The 26,887-nt window shown below is 35.4% G+C and overlaps 1 protein-coding gene across 2 annotated transcripts in view; it reads left to right on the forward strand.

Moving 5' to 3' along the window:
* The window catches only part of LOC138333137 (microtubule-associated protein futsch-like), a 64,262-nt gene that overhangs the window by 18,621 nt on the left and 18,754 nt on the right, over positions 1-26,887 (forward strand). Inside the window, exons 2-3 of one of the 2 annotated variants that reach the window (XM_069281301.1) lie at positions 18,932-19,030; positions 26,576-26,611. In XM_069281301.1, coding sequence (XP_069137402.1) covers positions 18,932-19,030; positions 26,576-26,611 — 135 coding nt within the window. The remainder of the gene's footprint in view (positions 1-18,931; positions 19,031-26,575; positions 26,612-26,887) is intronic. The other variant, XM_069281302.1, reaches the window with a different exon arrangement.

Genomic DNA, 26,887 nt, shown 5'->3' on the forward strand with positions numbered 1-26,887 from the left:
GAGACTGTGGTATGTCCGTGTTGTGTCTCCTTGTGAAAGTGGAATTCTTGCCCTTTTTATAGTGCTATCTCACTGAAGCTTGAGATATAATTTACTATGAAAAGGGGCAAGAGTCCCACTATATTAAAAAGAGACACAACATGAATGTACCTCAGTCTCCCAAAACAGAAAGACATTCAAATAAAAAAAAAAAAATTTGAAAATCATTAACATTAAGTTCACCTACAGACGATTTAACAACAAATTCTTGATCTTAGCAGGGTATTTATGCAAAAAGAAGAAGAAGAAGAAGAAGAAAAAAAATGAATGTGACCCTCATGCATTTTATACCCCATGTTGCACCACGACATAGCGGAAGGCACACAGTGTTGCTGTTCCATTTTGCTGTGTCCAGTAACAGCTAGACGCTTCTATTTGGTCAGAAACTCAGAGTATAGTCCCCTTGATGTAGACCAAACTTACTCTTTGATACTTCCTAAGTATTAACACTTGAAGTAGGTTACACCAGTAGCCTGTACTTTTCTTTTCCCATTTCCATTTCCATGTGTACTTTGCCCGTTGGGTTTATAGATACAGGGTGGTAATAATTGGGTTAATATCATACAATCATTCAACATTCCATGTGCAAAAAGAGGTAGATTTTTGACTCCAAAGCGGTAGCATTACACGCGGCATTTTTCGCGACGCGTCAGAGATGTATAAATATCAATAATATGCAAAACAAGTACAAAAACATATTTTGTTAACAAATTATGATTTAACTTTAATTATTACCATAGGCCTTGCATGGTGGCTCATTTTGTATTTTTTAAATGTTAATTAAGGCTTACATTAAATTTAGAAGATGAAAAATGCCAATAAATACATTGTATACTTTTATTTCAATGCTATTTATCACCTTTTTTAATTATACATTTTGTCTATTTGTTTTGGGTTTTTTTTCACTTTTTTTTTTTTTGTAATACATACTGGACTCATTTTCTTTTGATTTATGCAAGAAAAAATACAAATATTTGTTTCTCAAATTTACACCAATATTCTAGAGAAATTATCACTCTGAAAAAAATAATAACTTTTTTTTTAGTCCTTTATTAGAATCACCCCATTCCAAAATGGCGGCCATTACGATTGCAAAGTTTATGATTTTCAGCAGACACTGTATGCCTATTTTACATTAAAAACGTGAGTAAATCATTTCAATTATAAGTAGTGTTTGTTTTTGAAATGATGCTTACTAGTTTTAAGCACAAAATTTATTGAAAGGCCAGATGATTGTTTCCTTACGGTAGGCCTACGTAACACACATCGTTACACTCAGACACAACTGACACCGCCAAGGTGGAACTAGCCCCAGGCTGCTAATTAGCACCAGTGGGTTGTTGGTCAGGGAGTGTTCACACCTCCTTTGTTTACTTAATTATGAAGCAAGTCAGCCTACTCCGTCTGGTATGCATTTTGAAGCCACCATGGCAGCCCCAACCGACTATGAAAAATTCAGAAATCGGAAGAAAAAAAAATGAAGACGATGTTTTGCAGAAATCGGAATATTTGGATATTAAAGCGGTAGGCGGAATATCAGTCTCAAAAGCGGTAGACTTCCGCCAGAATCGGTAGGGTTAACATGTCTGTTAATATCATACAATCATTCAACATTCCATCATTAATAATTTCTATCCCTTTTCTATCAGGCTACGTCATTAGTTAATAGAAGTTTATAGAGATCATTTGACGGCTGGAATCATTAAGGGTTTGTGGCGCTTCCTTTGAACAAGTTGAACTACATTAACAGTGGGTAATGAATTACACATGATTAGCATATTAGCATAGTCATCCCTGTACTTGTAGAGAATGTCTTTTTTTGCTTGGTTTGCGATCAACTAATAGAAAAAGCTTGAGGCCATCCATGCTCTCATTCTAAGCATTTGGTCGATGTGACCTTATCTTTGGGATTAAGGCCTTTAGCATTCATGCTCAGAATTAGGTCAAAGTGGCCTCATGTGTGACATAAGCCAAGATTGTTTATGTTCAGAATTGGGTCAAAATGACATCTTTTGTTTGAAAATGTAATATTAATAATTTCCTGTCCTATACAGTAAGATGATGTATGGTAGAGCTATGATGGTGACATTTAATGTTGGGAACAGAAATTAGGGTACATTTGTATATATATAGATAAGAAATGACAAAAATATTTTCATACAAAATTTACAACTTTGGCTTTGGTTACCAGTAATTGACATTGAAGGTCAAAATTATTTTGATATGAATTTTGTAAAAAATATCAGTTTTAAAAAAATTGAATGAAATAAATAGTGTTTTCATGAAATCATACACTGTAGAGAAAGAGTTTGCTATCATTTCTCACCAGATTTAACCTAAATAAGTCAGATGGATGTCTCTTGCTCTGTTGACCTTTGACTTATGTAGCATAACAGTCACTCCCACAAGCTCTAACCTGACATACCTGGCAATGAAATACAAGTAAATAAAGTGTCACCTGGCTACCTCAGGTAAATAAGATGTTATGGCACAGTTTACAGCCTAAAGCTGCTGGATCATTACTTCACCATCTGATGGGATCAGCGAGGAATTCTAAGAATTTGACCTAAGATTGATTTGTGTTCAGTCTACAATAATTGTGTACAAATCCTTTCTTCATTTGTGTATAGAAACAAGGTCAAATCCCCTTGTCCCTCTGTACACTTACTTTGTCCAGTATTTTTGCACTATTATTCATAGTTTACAAAGCTCATCTATATACTTCATATATTACATCTTCATCTGTACACTTCCTGTGTCCCATCCTCATCTGTACACTTCCTGTGTCCCATCTTCATCTGTACACTTCCTGTGTCCCATCTTCATTTGTGAACTTCATGTGTCCAATCTTAATCTGTGAACTTCCTGTGTCCCATCTTCATCTGTATGTACACTTCCTGTGTCCCATCTCCATCTGTATGTGCATTTTCTGTGTCCCATCCTCATCTATACACTTTCTGTGTCCAATCTTCATCTGTACACTTCTTGTGTCCCATCTTCATCTGTGAACTTCCTGTGTCTTATCTCCATCTGTATGTGCATTTCCTGTGTCCCATCTTCATCAGTACACTTCCTGTGTCCCATCTTCATCAGTACCCTTCCTGTGTCCCATCTTCATCTGTCCACTTCCTGTGTCCCATCTCCATCTGTACACTTCCGGTGTCCCATCTTCATCTGTACACTTCCTGTGTCCCATCTGCATCTGTACACTTCATGTGTCCCATCTTCATCTGTACACTTCCTGTGTCCCATCTTCATCTATATGTACACTTCCTGTGTCCCATCTTCATCTGTACACTTCCTGTGTCCCATCTTCATCTGTATGTACACTTCCTGTGTCCCATCTTCATCTGTATGTACACTTCCTGTGTCCCATCTTCATATGTACACTTCCTGTGTCCCATCTTCATCTGTACACTTCCTGTGTCCCATCTTCATCTGTACACTTCCTGTGTCCCATCTTCATCTGTATGTACACTTCCTGTGTCCCATCTTCATATGTACACTTCCTGTGTCCCATCTTCATCTGTACAACCAACCCCCCCATGTGTCCTATCTTCATCTATACACCTCCTGTATCACATCTTCATCTGTGTACATTTTCTGTACTGTCCCATCTTCATATGTACACTTCCTGTGTCCCTGTGTTCCATTTCATATGTACACTTCCTGTGTCCCATCTTCATCATATGTACACTTCCTGTGTCCCATCTTCATATGTACACTTCCTGTGTCCCATCTTCATCTGTACATGTACACTTCCTGTGTCCCATCTTCATCATATGTACACTTCCTGTGTCCCATCTTCATCTGTACACTTCCTGTGTCCCATCCATATGTACACTTCCTGTGTCCCATCTTCATATGTAACTCCTCTTGTACACTCCTGTATCTCTTGTGTACATTTTCTGTCCTGTGTCCCATCTTCATATGTACACTTCCTGTGTTCCCATCTTCATATGTACACTTCCTGTGTCCCATCTTCTTTGTACACTTCCTGTGTCCCATCTTCTTTGTACACTTCCTGTGTCCCATCTTCATTGTACACTTCCTGTGTCCCATCTTCATTTGTACACTTCCTGTGTCCCATCTTCTATGTACACTTCCTGTGTCCCATCTTCTTTGTACACTTCCTGTGTCCCATCTTCATTTGTACACTTCCTGTGTCCCATCTTCTATGTACACTTCCTGTGTCCCATCTTCTTTGTACACTTCCTGTGTCCCATCTTCTTTGTACACTTCCTGTGTCCCATCTTCATATGTACACTTCCTGTGTTCCATTTTCATATGTACACTTCCTGTGTCCCATCTTCATATGTACACTTCCTGTGTCCCATCTTCTTTGTACACTTCCTGTGTCCCATCTTCATATGTACACTTCCTGTGTCCCATCTTCTTTGTACACTTCCTGTGTCCCATCTTCTTTGTACACTTCCTGTGTCCCATCTTCTTTGTACACTTCCTGTGTCCCATCTTCTTTGTACACTTCCTGTGTCCCATCTTCATTTGTACACTTCCTGTGTCCCATCTTCTTTGTACACTTCCTGTGTCCCATCTTCTATGTACACTTCCTGTGTCCCATCTTCATTGTACACTTCCTGTGTCCCATCTTCTTTGTACACTTCCTGTGTCCCATCTTCTTTGTACACTTCCTGTGTCCCATCTTCTTTGTACACTTCCTGTGTCCCATCTTCTTTGTACACTTCCTGTGTCCCATCTTCTTTGTACACTTCCTGTGTCCCATCTTCTTTGTACACTTCCTGTGTCCCATCTTCTTTGTACACTTCCTGTGTCCCATCTTCATATGTACACTTCCTGTGTCCCATCTTCATATGTACACTTCCTGTGTTCCATTTTCATATGTACACTTCCTGTGTCCCATCTTCATATGTACACTTCCTGTGTCCCATCTTCTTTGTACACTTCCTGTGTCCCATCTTCTTTGTACACTTCCTGTGTCCCATCTTCTTTGTACACTTCCTGTGTCCCATCTTCATTTGTACACTTCCTGTGTCCCATCTTCATATGTACACTTCCTGTGTCCCATCTTCTTTGTACACTTCCTGTGTCCCATCTTCTTTGTACACTTCCTGTGTCCCATCTTCTTTGTACACTTCCTGTGTCCCATCTTCTTTGTACACTTCCTGTGTCCCATCTTCATTTGTACACTTCCTGTGTCCCATCTTCATATGTACACTTCCTGTGTCCCATCTTCATTGTACACTTCCTGTGTCCCATCTTCTTTGTACACTTCCTGTGTCCCATCTTCTTTGTACACTTCCTGTGTCCCATCTTCTATTTGTACACTTCCTGTGTCCCATCTTCTTTGTACACTTCCTGTGTCCCATCTTCTTTGTACACTTCCTGTGTCCCATCTTCTTTGTACACTTCCTGTGTCCCATCTTCTTTGTACACTTCCTGTGTCCCATCTTCTTTGTACACTTCCTGTGTCCCATCTTCTTTGTACACTTCCTGTGTCCCATCTTCTTGTACATTCACTGTACACTTCCTGTGTCCCATCTTCTTTGTACACTTCCTGTGTCCCATCTTCATCTGTACACTTCCTGTGTATCTTCTTTGTACACTTCCTGTGTCCCATCTTCTTTGTACACTTCCTGTGTCCCATCTTCTTTGTACACTTCCTGTGTCCCATCTTCTTTGTACACTTCCTGTGTCCCATCTTCTTTGTACACTTCCTGTGTCCCATCTTCTTTGTACACTTCCTGTGTCCCATCTTCTTTGTACACTTCCTGTGTCCCATCTTCTTTGTACACTTCCTGTGTCCCATCTTCTTTGTACACTTCCTGTGTCCCATCTTCTTGTACACTTCCTGTGTCCCATCATTTGTACACTTCCTGTGTCCCATCTTCTTTGTACACTTCCTGTGTCCCATCTTCTTTGTACACTTCCTGTGTCCCATCTTCTTTGTACACTTCCTGTGTCCCATCTTCTTTGTACACTTCCTGTGTCCCATCTTCGTCTACATGTCCCATCTTCCTTCCTGTGTCCCATCTTCATCTGACTTCCTGTGTCCCATCTTCGTCTATCACTTCCTGTGTCCCATCTGATGTGTCCTAACTTTATTTGCATACTGCGCATCGTATCTTTCTTTTGTGTTTCCTAATTACATGATCTTTAAAATTCCTTCCAAGCCATTAACACAGCGGTGGGTGGTCATCCAATTGAGTATCTCCTACATTATGTACGACTGTTGATGAGTACATTGTTGTTATTTATATGGCTGTTTATCCTTACTTACCTATTGATCAATATGACACAAGGTTATTGGCACAATAGCAAACGTTATTGGACATCTGCTGTTTAGTTATTAAACAGGTCTGGTGTTACACATTCATCTGTTGTCAATATGAAATGTATATTTTCTCCTCCGACGTCCCTAAATGTACAATATTTACATCTCCTCACAGACGTACCCTAATATTAAATATGTTACATCTCCTCACAGACGTACCCTAATATTAAATTAAATATGTTAAATATCTCATCTTCACAGACCCTATATAAATATGTTACATTCCTCACAGACTACCCTAATATTAAATATGTTACATCTCCTCACAGACGTACCCTAATATTAAATATGTTACATCTCCTCACAGACGTACCCTAATATTAAATATGTTACATCTCCTCACAGACGTACCCTAATATTAAATATGCTACATCTCCTCACAGACGTACCCTAATATTAAATATGTTACATCTCCTCACAGACGTACCCTAATATTAAATATGTTACATCTCCTCACAGACGTACCCTAATATTAAATATGCTACATCTCCTCACAGACGTACCCTAATATTAAATATGCTACATCTCCTCACAGTCGTACCCTAATATTAAATATGCTACATCGCTGACAAGTGGGATTATTTCTCAAAAAACAGGAGCAGACGAATTAGTTACTTTTACACTTTTACCACCATTGACAGTTTTGAGCTTCTTGTTTTACTTTAAGATAAAATATTAACAATAATTAATTGCATCCTGAAAAAATGCCCTGTATGGAGTGAAGTAATGATTGCACATCTACCAAGAGCAAAACAAGTTATTTTTATATAATTTTTGTGTTAATTAGACATACATGTACATGAGTAAACACCAATTATTGTTCAAATGATGAGTATCATTTATTCTCTGTCAATACTGGAGCATCTTTAATATACTCATGCAATTACCTTTATAGACAAGTCACCCCAGACTGACCCCAGACTGACCTTCCACATTTATTATTGGTAAAATTGATATTCCACATGTGGCATTATAGTGACCTTCATATGACCAATCTGGTGTTTACACTGGAATATAATTTATGTTGTCAATGAAAAAATATTGTAATGATTTGTCCCTATATAGTACAAATTGTTTTTCATCTCCTGACACATACGTACTCCTAATTGGATTAAATATTATTACATCTACACAGACATTACCCTATATTAATTCATATGTTACATCTCATTGGACATTCAGTACCCTAATATAAATATGTTTCAATCTACTGACTTCACAAATGTACTGAATTTATTACCTATATTAAATATGTTACATCTCATCTGTAGACTCGTACACTTGTATATACATTAAATTAATGTTTACTGATGATTGTAGCTCTTCAGACGAATACCCTAATATTATGGTATGTATTACATTTGGTGTCTAGACTGTGCCTTGACCCTAATATTAATGTTGAATATGTTACATTTTGAATTAGATGCTATATGGACTTCATTTGTATACATTATAGGGTTACTGCTATATGGACTTCACTTGTATACATTATAGGGTTACTGCTATATGGACTTCACTTGTATACATTATAGGGTTACTGCTATATGGACTTCACTTGTATACATTATAGGGTTACTGCTATATGGACTTCACTTGTATACATTACATTACTTGTATACATTACTAGGGTTACTGCTATATGGACTTCACTTGTATACATTATAGGGTTACTGCTATATGGACTTCACTTGTATACATTATAGGGTTACTGCTATATGGACTTTACATTATAGGGTTACTGGGACTTCACTTGTATACATTATAGGGTTACTGCTATATGGACTCTTCACTTGTATACATTATAGGGTTACTGTTATATGGACTTCACTTGTATACATTATAGGGTTACTGCTATATGGACTTCACTTGTATACATTATAGGGTTACTGCTATATGGACTTCACTTGTATACATTATAGGGTTACTACTATATGGACTTCACTTGTATACATTATAGGGTTACTGCTATATGGACTTCACTTGTATACATTATAGGGTTACTGCTATATGGACTTCACTTGTATACATTATAGGGTTACTACTATATGGACTTCACTTGTATACATTATAGGGTTACTGCTATATGGACTTCACTTGTATACATTATAGGGTTACTGCTATATGGACTTCACTTGTATACATTATAGGGTTACTGCTATATGGACTTAACTTGTATACATTATAGGGTTACTACTATATATGGACTTCACTTGTATACATTATAGGGTTACTGCTGTATGGACTTCACTTGTATACATTATAGGGTTACTGCTATATGGACTTCACTTGTATACATTATAGGGTTACTGCTATATGGACTTCACTTGTATACATTATAGGGTTACTGCTATATGGACTTCACTTGTATACATTATAGGGTTACTGCTGTATGGACTTCACTTGTATACATTATAGGGTTACTGCTGTATGGACTTCACTTGTATACATTATAGGGTTACTGTTATATGGACTTCACTTGTATACATTATAGGGTTACTGCTGTATGGACTTCACTTGTATACATTATAGGGTTACTGCTATATGGACTTCACTTGTATACATTATAGGGTTACTGCTGTATGGACTTCACTTGTATACATTATAGGGTTACTGCTATATGGACTTCACTTGTATACATTATAGGGTTACTGCTATATGGACTTCACTTGTATACATTATAGGGTTACTGCTATATGGACTTCACTTGTATACATTATAGGGTTACTGCTATATGGACTTCACTTGTATACATTATAGGGTTACTGCTGTATGGACTTCACTTGTATACATTATAGGGTTACTGCTATATGGACTTAACTTGTATACATTATAGGGTTACTACTATATGGACTTCACTTGTATACATTATAGGGTTACTGTTGTATGGACTTCACTTGTATACATTATAGGGTTACTGCTATATTGGACTTCACTTGTATACATTATAGGGTTACTGCTGTATGGACTTCACTTGTATACATATATAGGTTTATACTTATGGTATATGGACTTCACTTGTATACATTATAGGGTTACTGCTATATGGACTTAACTTGTATACATTATAGGGTTACTGCTGTATGGACTTCACTTGTATACATTATAGGGTTACTACTATATGGACTTCACTTGTATACATTATAGGGTTACTGCTATATGGACTTAACTTGTATACATTATAGGGTTACTACTATATGGACTTCACTTGTATACATTATAGGGTAACTGTTGTATGGACTTCACTTGTATACATTATAGGGTTACTGCTATATGGACTTCACTTGTATACATTATAGGGTTACTGCTATATGGACTTCACTTGTATACATTATAGGGTAACTGTTGTATGGACTTCACTTGTATACATTATAGGGTTACTGCTATATGGACTTCACTTGTATACATTATAGGGTTACTGCTATATGGACTTAACTTGTATACATTATAGGGTTACTGCTATATGGACTTCACTTGTATACATTATAGGGTTACTGCTATATGGACTTCACTTGTATACATTATAGGGTTACTGCTATATGGACTTCACTTGTATACATTATAGGGTTACTGCTATATGGACTTAACTTGTATACATTATAGGGTTACTACTATATGGACTTCACTTGTATACATTATATGGTTACTAGTGTCAAATAAACCTGACACATCTACCATACTCATCACATAATTCCATCAGACTGTCTTTGAGGAATCAAATACCACAAATTATTCCAGACATCTGCATTTCTAAATGCATGTGCGTGCACGTTTGCAGACGAAAATACTTCTTTTTTATGTGCAGGCTTTTAAGAGGCATGTCTGGGACCCGTGGAAGTGGGAAAGGTCTAATGTATAATTCAACGGAGGTGACACATGGTCATTTCATCTCTTGACTCCTACTGATAGTACATACATATCTATATTAAATGGACAATACTGCAGCTTTACGATGTATGCATTTGCATGGAAAATTTTATTTATTGTCCACCGGTGTACTGTTAGCAACATATTGGGTCCATTTCTGGTTCACCCCTGAAGACACATTTAGACTCTTCACAATCAAATACTGGACCAGTCCATTATGAAATTTTAGGGGTGAATGAGTTATAGTAGTTGTTTAGAGGTTTAGTCATACAGACTGTAATACTGGTCACGGAGCCGCAAGTAACGTAGACAATGACTGCCATCTCAATCAGAAAAGCAGACTGCCCAAAGGTTTACTGGAATGATTTGAATTATCCTAGAGGCAAAAAAAAATGTCCTAATACTGGTAATAGTTTTTTGTAAAATTGGCACTAAACATCGAGCATGCAAACACTTCATTAGCATAGTAGTCTCCTAGCATAAAATGTGCATTAATGCATATAGGATTACGCTGGGAGGGATTTGAATGACATTTACGGACTTAGAACCAACATCACATCATGTTAATGATATATGGCAAAGGTTTATCGACTGAAAGATGCAGCATAATTTGATTGTAAATGATATGGCAAAGTCATCTGAGGCTGAAAGTTGTCAGTCCATCAAGTTGCGATTGTATCTATTGAACTTCGGTTCCCTGAGTATGGATGTAGATTAAGTGTAATATGAACCGGAGTCAGCTGTGGGCCCCAAATGTAGACATTTTGTCAATATCTTTGCGTTTCTTTGAGATCTCAGTTCTATTAGTTACACTGTTCCTCAATGACTTAATACAGAAAAAATATTTTGTCTGAAAGCAACATGTATCAGTTCAGACAAAGTCAAGCTTGTAGATAAAAGTTTCTTTTAGACCTGAAGCGCCGCTACTTATCCAATATCTCATTGCTAGGGACAATTTTAGGAACAAGAACTCTTTTGTGGTAACCAAATACAAAGTTCTACTAACTAAATGCTTGATTTAACTAACCAAATACAATTGTACTATTTATATCATGTGACATTGTGTTAACCAATAGGATTACCAGATTCTGGCTTATGGTGGTATAGTTAAGATATCCTTTTCTTGTATGTTTTGCAACATGTTTCGAATGACAAATTCATAACATATGTATTGTCCTCTTCACACTTCCTTGTAGATTTTGTTCAAGATTTCACACCATGAATATGAACTTATGTTCTGTTCTGTTCAAGATCTCATGCCAAGAATATGAACTTGTGTTCTGTTCTGTTCAAGATCTCACACCAAGAATATGAACTTGTGTTCTGTTCTGTTCAAGATGTCATGCCAAAAATGTCAACTTATGTTCTGTTCTGTTCAAGATGTCATGCCAAAAATGTCAACTAATGTTCTGTTCTGTTCAAGATTCACACCAAGAATATGAACTTATGTTCTGTTCTGTTCAAGATCTCGTGCCAAGAATATGAACTTGTGTTCTGTTCTGTTCAAGATCTCACACCAAGAATGTCAACTTGTGTTCTGTTCTGTTCAAGATGTCATGCCAAGAATGTCAACTTGTGTTCTGTTCTGTTCAAGATGCCATGCCAAGAATGTCAACTTGTGTTCTGTTCTATTCACCTAGAATGTCAACTTGTGTTCTGTTCTGTTCAAGATCTCACACCAAGAATGTCAACTTGTGTTCTGTTCCTCCATTCAAAATAGTGCTTGTCCATATTCCAAAATGAAGACAAGATCTTGAACAAAGTCATTGTGACACTTTTATACGAAATCAGATAGCCAACGGTCTTTCTGGACATAGTGTCAGTATATCATATCGAGTCACCAGTGAATTGTAGTTCTATAGTATCGTATATACATAGTTGGTATGTAGACTATTGCGAGTCCCCAGTTGTAGAATTTCGGTGTAAGCACCAGGAGATTAACAATGTAGAGGTTGTGGACCGTTTATTACCAGCAAAACTTGGCTGTTGATCAATGATGAGCAGATATTCTACGCAGCAATAGAGATACATTCATTGAATTCCTGAAAGTCTGCACTCTGTAACGCAACACCCAAATTACATCAGCAGGATTCCCCTTAGATTAAAAATAAAACCACTTTAAAACTTTACTTTCTTTTTCTGTCGTCTGTTTAACAGGAGAGCAAGAGAATAAAGACAGAATCAATATAGTACTAAGCAAGGAAGGTGATGTCAAAATGTCTAGGGAAACATTATCATTGTGTTATCTCTGTGTTATGTGTTGGATTTAGTGCCATCAGTTCGCATTATAGTAGAACTTGCTCTGACGATACAATTCCCAAGATTTTGTGAATAGGAATCACCTTCCATATGATCAATCTTTGTGTACTTTCACAAACAAATGTATTCCTCAAAAACAATGACTCTTGCAATCTTGCAATTGGAGTACTTCCTGAAATTTTGCATATCCTGTCAAGATTGGAAGAGTATGGCATGATCTTAGAACTTTCTTAAAGATTTATCACTCAAGTGAATTAGGTCTAGAGATATTTTTTGACTCCTCCTCAACCCTCTCCACCCCCATTTTTATGCCCCATCTGAATTTCAATGCTTAGCAGGGGCATTGAGGTCCTTCATTTCCTAGCTTGTATTGTAATCATTGTATATTAATGTATATAGATATACTTTAGATTCACTGTTACATCACTGGTATATTTCAGTTTTCAACTCATTCACCCCTGAACATTCAAAATGAACTGTTCCAGATTTTGAATTGGAAGAGTTCAAACAAGTCTTTAGGGGTGATAGAGTGAGTTAATTGGTAAAACATGTCCTTGGTAAAACCTATTACATGGCATTAAATGTATTCATGTTTGAAAATGAAATGAATTTGTTTAAATAAACTACGAGATTGCAGTTTGGTAAATATATTCATTTCTGGGAATAACAGCAATAACTTTGCGTGGGTTGACTGCTTCTTAACTTAACATGTAGTTTGAATTGTTACATCACATAAACTCTTATATAATATTTAATAAGGGATATTTGAAAATTATGTCTCTAGAAGTCATAAGCACCTACACATCTGATGTTTCAACTTAGCATGATGGAATTTTGTTTAAATTACTTGAATTTCAGTACGTTGTTAAGATGAGCATTCAGCATATAAGTAGAGTAGGTCATATTGTATTACCTCTAGTGAAGGTCAGTTGTATCATTTCTGGTATAGCTATGGTGAATAAATGAAATCGATACTCAGGAAATATAAAAACTACATAAAAGGATTCAGTTAATATATATATATACATATATATACATGTAAGATTTGAGGAAAAGTCGAAGGCTGTCACCAGAAGTATATCTGCCAATTAAAGTGAACAGTCGGGCAAGGATGGCTAAAGTCAGTAAAAATGGTGTGAATGTATCCAGTATAATTTCTTATGAAATAGAAAAATGAAATCTCTCGTCAAAATCTGTCTGCGTACGAAGAAATTAATTTAAAGTATAGGAATCCTAAAACGTCCTCCCGGCTGACTATGTCCGTGGTTACATTTACACGCAGCCTCGCTTTCAATGCTTTCAACTTTCCTTTACTTTAATGGTCAGAACTTGGAAACGTAAGCAGAACTTGGCCGTCGTATTAATATGTGAGAACTTTTGGAAGGCCAATGAACGCATTTAGACTGGTTTTCTTTGCCTGACTATTCAATTTAACCTTGTTATCCTGATGTGACTTGCAGCCAGATAAGGATGTGGGTTTGAAACTCTTGTGAAGCCAGGTCTAGAGAACAAGTACATGTAGTTATTATTGGTTGATGGTTTTTCTCTGGTACTCTGACTTTCCTCCATAAGAAAGACCTGCCATGCTATTAAAATGACCAAAGCTGGTAAATAAGTTGTAAACCTTAATCAAGCTCAAACAATTAACAAAGAAATAGATTTGGAGAAGTGCTGCTGGTGAACCCCATTAAGGTTATCTAGATATTACATTGATGAATTTAAATGCAGGTCTAACTTACAAAAAGATGTATTAACAGTGCTTCAAGTTTTGCATCTTTCATCTGATGATTATTGAAAACTTACTTAAAAGATATTTTAGGGTTGTTGCACTATGTACAGCAGACACATTACACAAACTTTAGTGTGTACATAAATTATAGGAATTTAGCTGTGACAAGTAACTCTTCTTATTTCACAAATTCACCTTTGACTTTTAGTCATCTGGCCCATTCCCTTCCGGAAGAATAACAGTTGAGGACTCGCACTTCAATTGTTTTTCCCCTTTTATAAAAGGTAAACAAATCCTTGGTTTTATTACCAAGGTTGAATTTTCATTACGAGTAAGATGATAAAATTCAAATATTTCATGATTTCTTTTCATTTTTTTTAGATTGAATAGTTCTATATTTTCCTCCTTACTTAATCTCCACGATATTCTGCATGGTCAGAGATATTTTCGGTGGTCTGAGTAATTATAGATTTAACCTATATATTACTCATATGTCGGAGCTCTCCAACCAAATCGTTTGGCCTTTCCCACTTAACTGTATCAAACAAATATGAACCATACTTGTTTAATGAAACCTGTACTTACAGCTGAATGGGAAACACTACAGGATTTTAGGTTTAAATTTACTCTTGGTTTCCTGCTCTACAACTAAGTGTACATGTTAATAGACCTTACAGAAAAATCTCGGCTCAGACGTGTAGAAAAGATGATATAATCGACTGGCGTTTGTTTACTGTGAGTCAGACCCTAGATAGGCAGGTTGTCAATGTCTAGTCTGTCATTCTTACAATCTATTACAAACAAATTTAATTCAACAAGCAACTCAATGTTATAAAACTGTCGTTGTAGATTTAGATTTTCTTTACATATTATATAGATCAATTTTGAAGGGCTTTGCCAGTGTAATAATTTAGTACATTCCAAATTGAAAATATTTCAAGTTTTGCCAAGTTATGACTTTACCCCAATCCACATGTAGCAAAAAGAAAAACTAATTATTTCCTTAAGCTATATACCTCTGTATTAAGACCACCTGGTTGTTAGGACCACGTTTTGGAGGTTTTTGTTTATTCCTGAAATTTCAATTCCAATTCATTAACTTTCTTTGCCATATGGCATTATGTGACCCAATCCACATTTAGTGAAAAGAAATAAAGTGTTATTTTGTACAGTTAAACCTGCCTTTTGCGACCACCTCTGTATAAAGATCACCTGTTTAATAAGACCATTTTTTCGGGCCCCCAAATGACCAATTTCAACACAATTTGACCTGTGTATAAAAACCACTTGGCTATGAAGATCATTATTTCTTTGTCCTTTAATTGGTAAGTTTCTATAGACAGGTTTGACTGAATATACCAACGAAATCTGTTCTATTAATTATCTTAAGACATATAAGATGTAATCATTTCTGGTATCTAGCCCTCTGTGGTATAGGCATGCTTACATAAGGCTAGGAGATAAATTCTGTGTAAGAGAAGACAAATTGAATTAAGAAAGCTATCTCAATGTTTCATTTTGCCAAATAATGTAACGAGGGTGCAGTAATAAATTGTGTAAGGATAATTCGCTGCATGCATAATAAATTTCGGTGCATTATTGAATAATATCAATTAGGCTAGACTAATTACACAGATGCGAGTAATTTATACAATATGTCTCCATGGTATTGCATGTCTGATGACCCGATAGAAGTTGTTAGTTACATTAGCCTCAATGTTTCCGTCCTAATCTAAACTGTGGTATAGGCAGTTGTAAAAGTTATGATAAATAATAACTAGAATTGCATACAGAATGGGAATACAGAAAGATTGATTTATTTAGCACCCGGCATGGTGTCGCTTGCAGTTATTGGTGTACTGAGAGAAAATCGTAAAATGTTCGCTCACTGGGGGAGATGATGAGTGCCTGTTGGCATATATATATAATGACACAAATTTGTTGCGGAGACGCCACGTTATAAAAACCTTCCAAGTGTTGTAAAAAGTTGTAGATAAAGTCAAGAAGTCCCGCTTTTTATCGATTATCACCAAAATACATGAATATTTTCCAATAAAGACTCGGTCACCAGCAATCTAGTGACATCCTTATTGATTCAGCAGACAAATGGTCGGGCTGAAAACGGATGTGTTTCAGCGATAGTGTTGCATAACATGACCTGGGCGATAAATTGAATTTTTGTTCCACAAAACACTGCTTCAACATATATGTATAAGGCACCAGATATTTAGATGATTCTCTGGTTATTCCTTACAAGTTATTTTGCCAAGTTGCATTTCTATAGGGTTTAAGTTGCCAATGAAGCTGTTCATATATGCTCTTAAATATAGACATTTATATAAATGAATTTTGACAGATATCTTATTTTCTAGTATATGACTTTGTCAAAGCTTAGCTAACATGTTAGTGGAGCCCTGCCCCAGGAAGGCTACAATTTGTATTTGTCTGATTCTTCCATCCTTCCTTTCCTTATTTCTTCCTTTTCCACATTGTCTTCTTCCAGCTCTATTTCTATCATGATCCCTAAAATTTCATAATGGACTAGTCTTGTCTTTGATTTAGAAGAGCCTAGATGTGTCTTCAGGGTTGAATGAGTGAAGTCACTGAAACTTTGGTTATTGGTACATTAAGGTCAGTGTGTCAAATGTTAACTCACAGGTCACAGCAAAAACATACTGCAGTCTCCCAAAACATGCACAAACCTCACACAGGCACACTTATACCGCATCGGTAGGCAGTCCTTAAATTACCCTGGCTGTTAATAGGAAATTAATCTTATCGATTAACCTACAAAAAGTCAGTGTGACCTACATATTGGCTGTTGACCAACATCTAAAAAAAAAAGCTTGCAGACTCGTATTTTATATATTTGCCATAAAAAGGAAGCCCGCAGATGGGCACATAATCAAATTGTTAACTTGATGTCTATTTGATCTCACCCTGTCATGATTGCAATTAAAGGTGCGATATTGTATTTACAGTAAAAACCTACCTGAATGACCACCTCTGTATAAAAATCACCTGCTTAATAAAACCACTTCTTCTAGGGTCCTAACTGACCAACTTCATCACAATTTGACTTGGCTATAAAGACCATTTCCCTCTCTCCCTTGGGTGGTCTTTATAGACAGGTTTTAAGTTGTAATTCTCAAAGACGTTTATCCGCCAAAATATTGTGTGTAAATTTAATTGTAGGGGAATGGAAGGTCATATTATTTACAACTTGTATAAACTGCTAAGTCACATCTCTGGGTTAAAATGAATGGACCGCAAAAAATTGAATGTTAAGGCAGCAGTCTTGATTCATGCCATTGCATATATGAAGACTTGATTTGTGTCAACATTGGTCGAAAACCACATAAACCACATATGTTATGTGTATGTATATATACACAGCAAATATATTGCTTCCCTAAGTACGATTTCCAATCCGCTCTCATTAATGAATGAGTCAATGTTGAGTCATTCAAAACATCAGGTGAATTTGGAATTTGAAATTCATGTATTTAGATTCCTAAGTGTTTAAATATAACTTTTGCTGCAGCAGTGATTGCATTGAGATCAAAGGTCATATAAGGTGTTTGAATAGTATAGTTAGTCCAAAGACTTGACATTTCATATGCTTATTTTTATGTTAATTAGATGTTGGTTTGTATATAAAGGGAACCTATTCATAGATACAAACTTATTTTTAAAGTGGTTCTTATAACATTACGAATCATATAAAATTCAAATTCAAATTATTTATTGCATTAAGTTTTACAACTCATTTGCACAAATATTTGAAATTTTGAATATGATGCAAATATAATTGGCATATGTACATACAGGACACTGCACTTACGCAGTGAAGAATGGAGATTATCATTACATCAATGATTGTCTTAGAGTAGTTGCACTTATACACATTTACCTACAGGATATTAAACTCCTTTACATTTGTATTTCTGAAAAGTTCTATTGTAACGTTTACCTATAGCAATGGATGTGTATATCTTTGATAGTTTTGTGAAACAATTTTCTCGTTTCAACTTATATGAAAACAATAATTTGAATACTTTCTCTATAATATTAGATACACTCTGATTTTCCACTATTTTCCTTGGCTAATACATGGTCGTGTGTCATTCAGTATATAACATATTAATTCGGTGTTTCCGTTTTTAGAAACATTGAGTAAATATACGTTCTTTGACTTCATAACCCTTACGTTGAGTTCCTCAGGGTGACGTCCTGTTGCCATCGTTCTTTTAACTAATATATAAATCGTATAATTCTTTTGACATTTGTCAAAGAAACTTACATATCTAATATAGAAATTAAGGACCTTTGTTGAAGTCTATAATTGATAATTATTAAAACGACTCCATATTTGCATATTTCCGATTTATCCGCTCTCAAGAGTAAGTATATTGATTGAAAAAGTCATACATTTGTGCACATTAAATTACGGCGCTATCTCTGAAAAAAAATGCTATAGCATTCATAAGCACGAATCATCGTTAACAATACCTACCCACGGGAACAAACAATTCAAATATTTTTCTTCCAAAGATTCTGGGACTTATATGGAATATTAGAGTTAATAAGGTCGAACAGAAATTCAATATGGAAATATAATGAGTACTTACTTAAAAGCTAAAAAGAAAATTAAGTCATATTTACAAAAACTGACAGCCTTATTGTTTTATTTACAAAAACTGACTGCCTTATTGCTTTATTTACAGGATTCCGCTGTTGGGATGAAGAACAGACTGGAATCAACATCAATGAAGAGCTTGCCAGTATCGCTAATCGGGCCTCGATGGGCGAGGAAGGACCCAATGGTAATTATTTAATCTTTTTCACAAAAACTCTCTGTCTGTGGAAATCATAGTCTTACCAAAACTTGTCATCAGGGATGAAAATGGTAAATAATGTTTAAAAAACTAAGCAGGTCTGTTGAAGTCATATATATAGTCATAGGAATGCTTATCATTATAGCGATGTAGTAGGTTAAATCATCTTTTCCTCAAAACTCTTCACACTGGAAGTCATAATCATATAGGTGCTTGTCATGAGGGGAAGAATGATAAATTTGTTTGCTAGGTTTTTTTTATTGGAAGTTATATAGTCACCCACATGACTCTGCCTATTGTGAGGTTTTGTCTCGCTGACATGACTCTACCTATTATGAGGTTTTGTCTCGCTGACTATATACCCAGTGTTCTGTCAGCATAACCTCCGCTTTCAAAGGGTCGTTTGTACATTTCCATGATATTTTAGTGAGATTTAGAAAGGTTACTATTAACATAGAGGAAACTGTCTACGAAAACTCTCTAAAATATATCAAGAATGGGAATAGATGACATTGTCCTCAAGTCCAAAAACTTTTTAGAAATATCTTCAGTAGAGGTATGTAAGCATCGTCTGGAGACCCACGGGTGATCGCACTACACTTCACTGTGTAGCATAGTGTAGTGCAATCACTTGCGTGTTTCTGACAATTGTAAATGAGTTGATTCTCAGTGCATCACAATGTTTTGTATAAGGGAAAGTTATATATGAATTCTTCCAGATCTTGTCAGTTGAAATGCTTGTTTTCAGGGTAAAGAGCATTAAATCACTGAAAGCACTTATCAGTGGAAATCACATTCATAGAGAGGCTTGTTATTAGGGAGATCTATAAATGATATCTTCCCATAAGCTATATAGCTTCCCTGTGTATTACAATATAGTGATAGCTAATAATCTTTTCCCATAGACTCTTGTCAATGAAAATCTTAATCATGGAGATGCTTGTTATTGGGGATAAAGACATCATTATCCTAAAATCTTAAGTGTTTTCTGTTTCTGATGTTATTCCCTGTTAACCTTATAACCATATAATTCAATGTCAGAATGTCAGGCTTAGTGGAGAAAGCGCATTAGATGTTACTGGAGTTGGGGAAAACACCCTAAGCCTCTTATGTGTAGTGTGTCTGATAAAATGTAATAGCTAGCTTTGATAAAATATTGAATTCCATTTCTGTCATAAATGCAGTGTTATTGTTTTTATTTCTTAAAAAAGGCACTCTTACAAAATGCCATGAAGAGATTTTAGTCAATATGAATATTGATGGTCACTTAAATGAGAAACTTATTGACACTTTATTTATATTACGAACATAACATCAATATCATGACAATACGATTCTCAGCTGTTACCTTCATAGGGATTTCAGGATAAATAACTGGACTGAAACAGTTAGGAATATAGCTACCATATCTACGGTATTTAGCACCCAGCTACATTAGATGCTGCAGTGGCTGAGTGGTGAAGGTGTTCAACATGTAACCACCAGGCTGTTCTCAGCCTCTGGGTTGCTAAGAAACACATGTGGTGTTGAACTTACAATAGGTTGGTGGTTTTCCTCCTGGTACTCCAGCTTTCTTTCCTTTGGGAGGGGGTGCGCTTGATATAGCAAATGCAGTATATTGGCTATCAATATATTAATATTGAACTTATAACATAACAAAGGGTATACATAGGGTGCTGTACAGTTTGATAGAAGTAGAAAGCAGTACTTAAGTATTTCTAATCCTTAATTGGATTCAATTTCAATTCCAATTAAAAATTTCACATGTGAAACAGACTGCTCAAATTATGCAAACAATTTAAGCATTATCCCGGCTATTGAATGAACTTACGTGGGGTTTACGTGCATATATACAGCATTGTAACAGGCTCCACGGGTGATCACGGGCGATGCATGTTGGTGACAATATAATTGTGACACTCAGAGGCCTTAATTGACATTTAACATGATATTGTCGTTATGTACTTAGATAATTCTCGGCAGGCTTTGCCTTTTAGTATACGTAACCTTGTACTAAACACAAGTAACGCTTCATAATTCTCCATTAAAACAATCCATCCTCATATTGTGGCATCTTCATGGCTGTCGAGTTCAGGATTAGCAACGGCTGCTAGAAGAAAGTTACAAACAAATAATAAAATACAGATTTTGAAATGAAACATAAACAATCTCTAGGTTAGAGAAAAAAGTTTTATTGTACCTGTATCCCCCTTTCCTGTATTCGCAGTATAAGTCGGAAAGGCTGCAGTGTTAGTGGCCCAGAGATATAGGACTTTTAGTCAGGTCTGGGTAAAAATCCAGGTGCTGTAGTTGCCAGTAGTTGTCGTATATATTTCTCTGACCATTGTCCAGTTTTTTTCCAAATTTAAAACCTTGTTTGTTCTAAAATGACCCTTAGTTATTCAGGGCATAAAATAAAACAGTATTTAACACTTTAATGTTAACCTTTTTAAGAGGTTTGTGAAACACTTTGTTTTAATGTCAGTATATCAATATCAATATGAAAATAATTCCTCATACCTTCAAAGCATTGATAGATATATAGCTACCTGTGAATACAGGCAAATTAACATTTAATATCTATTGTTTGGGCAGTCAATTTCCACAATGGAAAATAAACACGTAAATTGTTTGATTGTCCTAGAGTTTTATAGAAATTTTCTGGCGCGTTAATCAATTAATAAACTGGGTGAGACTTTGATGTACAATTTGAAAGTGGTTTTGAAAGTAGGTGCTTATATGGTAGCCTAATGGTTCAGATGTTCCAATGTTCTATCACTAGCTCTCTACCTCTGACTTTTTTCAAATTTGAATCCCACGGGGGGCAGGTTAACTGACCTATGTCAGTGGTTTTTGTGTCGCCTGCAACGCAAGGGCGACACTTAGGTATCACTATGTCGGCGCCGGCGTCCGGGAAACGGTTTCCGTGCGATAACTGAAGTATTTATTGTCCGATTTCAACCAAATTTGGTATATAGCTTTAATGAGATCTCGGATGAGATTGATAAAGGTCAAAATCCGTCAATATTTGCAAGAGTTACGGGACTTTAAAATCGTCAAAATAGAAAAATTCATGGGTTTCCGCTCGATAACTTAAATATTTATCGTCCAATTTCAACCAAATTTCATAAATTGTTTTATATCGATGAGATCTTGGATGAGTTTAATAATGGTCAAGAGTTACGGGACTTTAAAATAATCAAAACAGAAAAAATCCATGGTTTCCGCTCGATAACTTAAATATTTATTGTCCAATTTCAACCAAATTTGGTATGTTGCTTTATATTAATGAGATCTTAGATGGGTTCGATACTGGTCAAAATCTGACACTATTTGCAAGAGTTACGGGACCTTAAAATTGTCGAAACATGGCTTCCACTTGAAAACATTAGTATTTATTGTCTGATTCCAACCAAATTTGGTATATTGCCTTATATCAATGAGATCTTAAAGGGTTTCGAATTTTTGCAAGAGTTTTCAAAATCCATCAATATTTGCAAGAGTTATGGAACTTGATTTCTTCACCTAAATTATTAACAATATTTTCAACTGTAAATAACTATTTTTTGTGATGCTGTGCAGGCGACACATCCACTTCCGTGGAATTCTTGTTCTCTTGATACTCTGGATTTTCTCCTCCTCCTTGACCTTGTTTGTCCTTAAATGACCCTGTCTATTTATAGAATGTAAAACAAACAGGAAAACTAAGAATTCTGATAGATCTGGAAAGCTTTTTGCCAGACCCTGAATGTGTATTGAGTATATACCTTTATATCCAGTACACAAAATATCAATGGTTTGTGACACGATCAGAGTAATGCTGTGTATCATAGGCTGCGTTTGATGTTCTAAGTAAGATGTAGGGAATTCAACCTTGAATGGTATACATTTAATCTTGTAAAGGTATAGAAATTATAATATCCGAGATTCTGACCTTCAATTCGTCTTATATCAGATTAGGCAGTCGTACTGTACATCTCTTGAGACTGACAAAAATATTATAATACCTAGGCCTTTTCACAGCAAATCTATCATGATGTTATCAGTTGAGCATAACAGATTAATCCATTCATGGTCGTTTTTAGTGTGTGAACGCAGAAAATATCGCCCATAATTTGTGTTTACTCATTCACCCCTAAAATTTCATAATAGACTGGTCGAGTGTGTTGATTTGGGAGAGTCTAAATGTGTCTTCAGTGGTTGAGTGTAGACAGGACTACTTCAGTGTCGTTATTGGTCTGATTATTGCAGCACTACACGGAAATTAGTCGTTAAGTTGCCTTACCATCAACATTCTGATCGTCCACTTTCTCTGAAGACGCCTAAGTTGTGTAGCACCATAGAATAATCGAGTAAATCATCACAAAACTATGCATCATCCTCTTAGGTACTTTGTCATTTGTGTATTAAAGGTCAAGGTCATTTGCATAGGACATGTATCATCATTGTCATCATCATCATCATCTTATGGCAGTTCGTCATTTGTGTACTAAAGGTCAAGGTTATTTGCATAGGACATGGTTAAGAGTTGCAGTAATACTCAATATTATTGTATTTTGAAGTTCAAGGTCATTTGCATAGGACATATGTATTATCCTTTAATGGCATTTTGTCATTTGTATGTCAGTGGTCAAGGTCATTTGCAGAGCACATTGTTAATACCCCGTATGAATAAAGGTTTTATATTCCTTTATAAAAAGCATTGTGGAGAACATTTATAAATCGTCATTTTAGTCAAAGTATCAAATTAATTTAAAAAGGACATAGACAAAAGATAATTGCATCATATGTTGACTATGTTAAGGTCAAGGTTATTTAAAAGATCACGATCAAGAGCCAGAAAGTAGATTTATCTTTATTTTAGATATATTGCTCTTATATCAATGAGATCTTAAAGGGTTTCGAATATTTGCAAGAGTTATGGAACTTGATTTCTTCACCTAAATTATTAACAATATTTTCAACTGTAAATAACTATTTTTTGTGATGCTGTGCAGGCGACACATCCACTTCCGTGGAATTCTTGTTCTCTTGATACTCTGGATTTTCTCCTCCTCCTTGACCTTGTTTGTCCTTAAATGACCCTGTCTATTTATAGAATGTAAAACAAACAGGAAAACTAAGAATTCTGATAGATCTGGAAAGCTTTTTGCCAGACCCTGAATGTGTATTGAGTATATACCTTTATATCCAGTACACAAAATATCAATGGTTTGTGACACAATCAGAGTAATGCTGTGTATCATAGGCTGCGTTTGATGTTCTAAGTAAGATGTAGGGAATTCAACCTTGAATGGTATACATTTAATCTTGTAAAGGTATAGAAATTTAATATCCGAGATTCTGACCTTCAATTCGTCTTATATCAGATTAGGCAGTCGTACTGTATATCTCTTGAGACTGACAAAAATATTATAATACCTAGGCCTTTTCACAGCAAATCTATCATGATGTTATCAGTTGAGCATAACAGATTAATCCATTCATGGTCGTTTTTAGTGTGTGAACGCAGAAAATATCGCCCATAATTTGTGTTTACTCATTCACCCCTAAAATTTCATAATAGACTGGTCGAGTGTGTTGATTTGGGAGAGTCTAAATGTGTCTTCAGTGGTTGAGTGTAGACAGGACTACTTCAGTGTCGTTATTGGTCTGATTATTGCAGCACTACACGGAAATTAGTCGTTAAGTTGCCTTACCATCAACATTCTGATCGTCCACTTTCTCTGAAGATGCCTAAGTTGTGTAGCACCATAGAATAATCGAGTAAATCATCACAAAATTATGCATCATCCTCTTAGGTACTTTGTCATTTGTGTATTAAAGGTCAAGGTCATTTGCATAGGACATGTATCATCATTGTCATCATCATCATCTTATGGCAGTTCGTCATTTGTGTACTAAAGGTCAAGGTTATTTGCATAGGATATGGTAAAGAGTTTCAGTAATACTCAATATGATTGTATTTTGAAGTTCAAGGTCATTTGCATAGGACATATGTATTATCCTTTAATGGCAGTTTGTCATTTGTATGTCAGTGGTCAAGGTCATTTGCATAGCACATTGTTAATACCCCGTATGAATAAAGGTTTTATATTCCTTTATAAAAAGCATTGTGGAGAACATTTATAAATCGTCATTTTAGTCAAAGTATCAAATTAATTTAAAAAGGACATAGACAAAAGATAATTGCATCATATGTTGACTATGTTAAGGTCAAGGTTATTTAAAAGATCACGATCAAGAGCCAGAAAGTAGATTTATCTTTATTTTAGGTTGGTATATGTAGTTTCTATATAAATAGAGATGTAAACAAACATGTAGATGAACACAGTGTGTTAGTGTTATTTTGGACTGAGGAAGCCCCTATAGTGGCTGAATATATATTCCATAGAAATGATTTTGATTTTATTTTGAATTTATTTTGGCCTTTTATTTCGGATTATTAATATACTAGCTTTATACTGTTTTTACCTCATTATGCTATATAAATGGCCTCAGCCTATATATATATACCATACAAAAAACATGCTATGGTAAGTATGACTGAATCGATATAGCTTCATAGTAAACTAGATATCAATACTCTATGATAGCTGAAAATGTATCAAACCGCATGTTTTATATATATATATATGTACCACAAAGAACATGTTAGCTGCAGCTGTCGATCACATGTTGCCGTTACATATTGATTCCCCTTAATGTACCTACTGTTTTCACAGCTAATGAAAATTTGTTTCTCTTTGGAATATTGCTAGATTTTGAACGTAGATTTTGAAGAATTTGGAAAATGATAGATTTTGATATTGGTGGATATGAATTTACTGACAGGGTTTTATGGGATATATGCGACATATGTATTGGTTTTATGAAGTCAGATATCTATATACATGTATTTGTGAGCCATTAGATTAGGATATATTGAGTGGTTCTACCAGACATTTGCTATCAAGAAGAGTTTTATGTCCCCGCCATGAAATGATGGAGGAGGGATGGGGGTGGTTATGGCATTCATGAATTCTGTCCCAAGGCCAACCTGTCTCATCCAATTCTGATTTCATATGGAGGATTGTTGTGTTGAATTTGTTGTTACATAAGATTATATTGTGAAACCTGTCAATAAAGGACACCAAAGTACATATACCTAAATTGTCCATTTTTGACACATTTCTTTATACAGAAGTGTCCATTTTAGCAGGTTTGTCCATAATCTGTTTATATCCTCAATGATTTCTTGAGGGGATCAGTTAATATGTGTTGTTCTTCCAAGTTTTAAATGTTTTGAGTTTTGTTCCTTGAAGTGCTTAATTGGCAAAAGACTTAAACTGTCATAGCTAGATTCACCTTGCTTAGACATGAACTGAAAGTAGGTCATTGCTACCTATATTTTAATCTATAAATCTCTCATATGTAATTTTAAAAAAATATATCAAATATAAAACCATCTCTTGCGTTATACCAATGCTAAGGAAAAATCGTTTGGATTATAATGTTGAATAAAAAATAAAATGAACCGTTCCTTTCTATTAGTTATCGTCACTGGACCTGACCAATCAGAAACCTTCAGTAAGTATCCATAGTGATATTGTTGTTTTTGTGCCCCTTTTTCTCTCTCAACCTTTGCTGGCATGTCCTGCAGTTAACTCTTCAATATTGTGGATTATTTTTCAATGCTTCAAATTTTCCTTTAACTTACTAGCTTATCATTAGCTGATTTTCTCAGAAAGTTTTGAATTAGAATCTTTTTTATTCATCTTTTTCATCTATTTCATGTATTGTTGTAGATTTATTTGTGATATCTGTTTCTCCGGGATTCTAATTATAGATGTTGTAAAGTGATGT

The sequence above is a fragment of the Argopecten irradians genome, chromosome 10 (assembly GCF_041381155.1).
Source record: "Argopecten irradians isolate NY chromosome 10, Ai_NY, whole genome shotgun sequence".
Classification (NCBI taxonomy): Eukaryota; Metazoa; Mollusca; class Bivalvia; order Pectinida; family Pectinidae; genus Argopecten; species Argopecten irradians.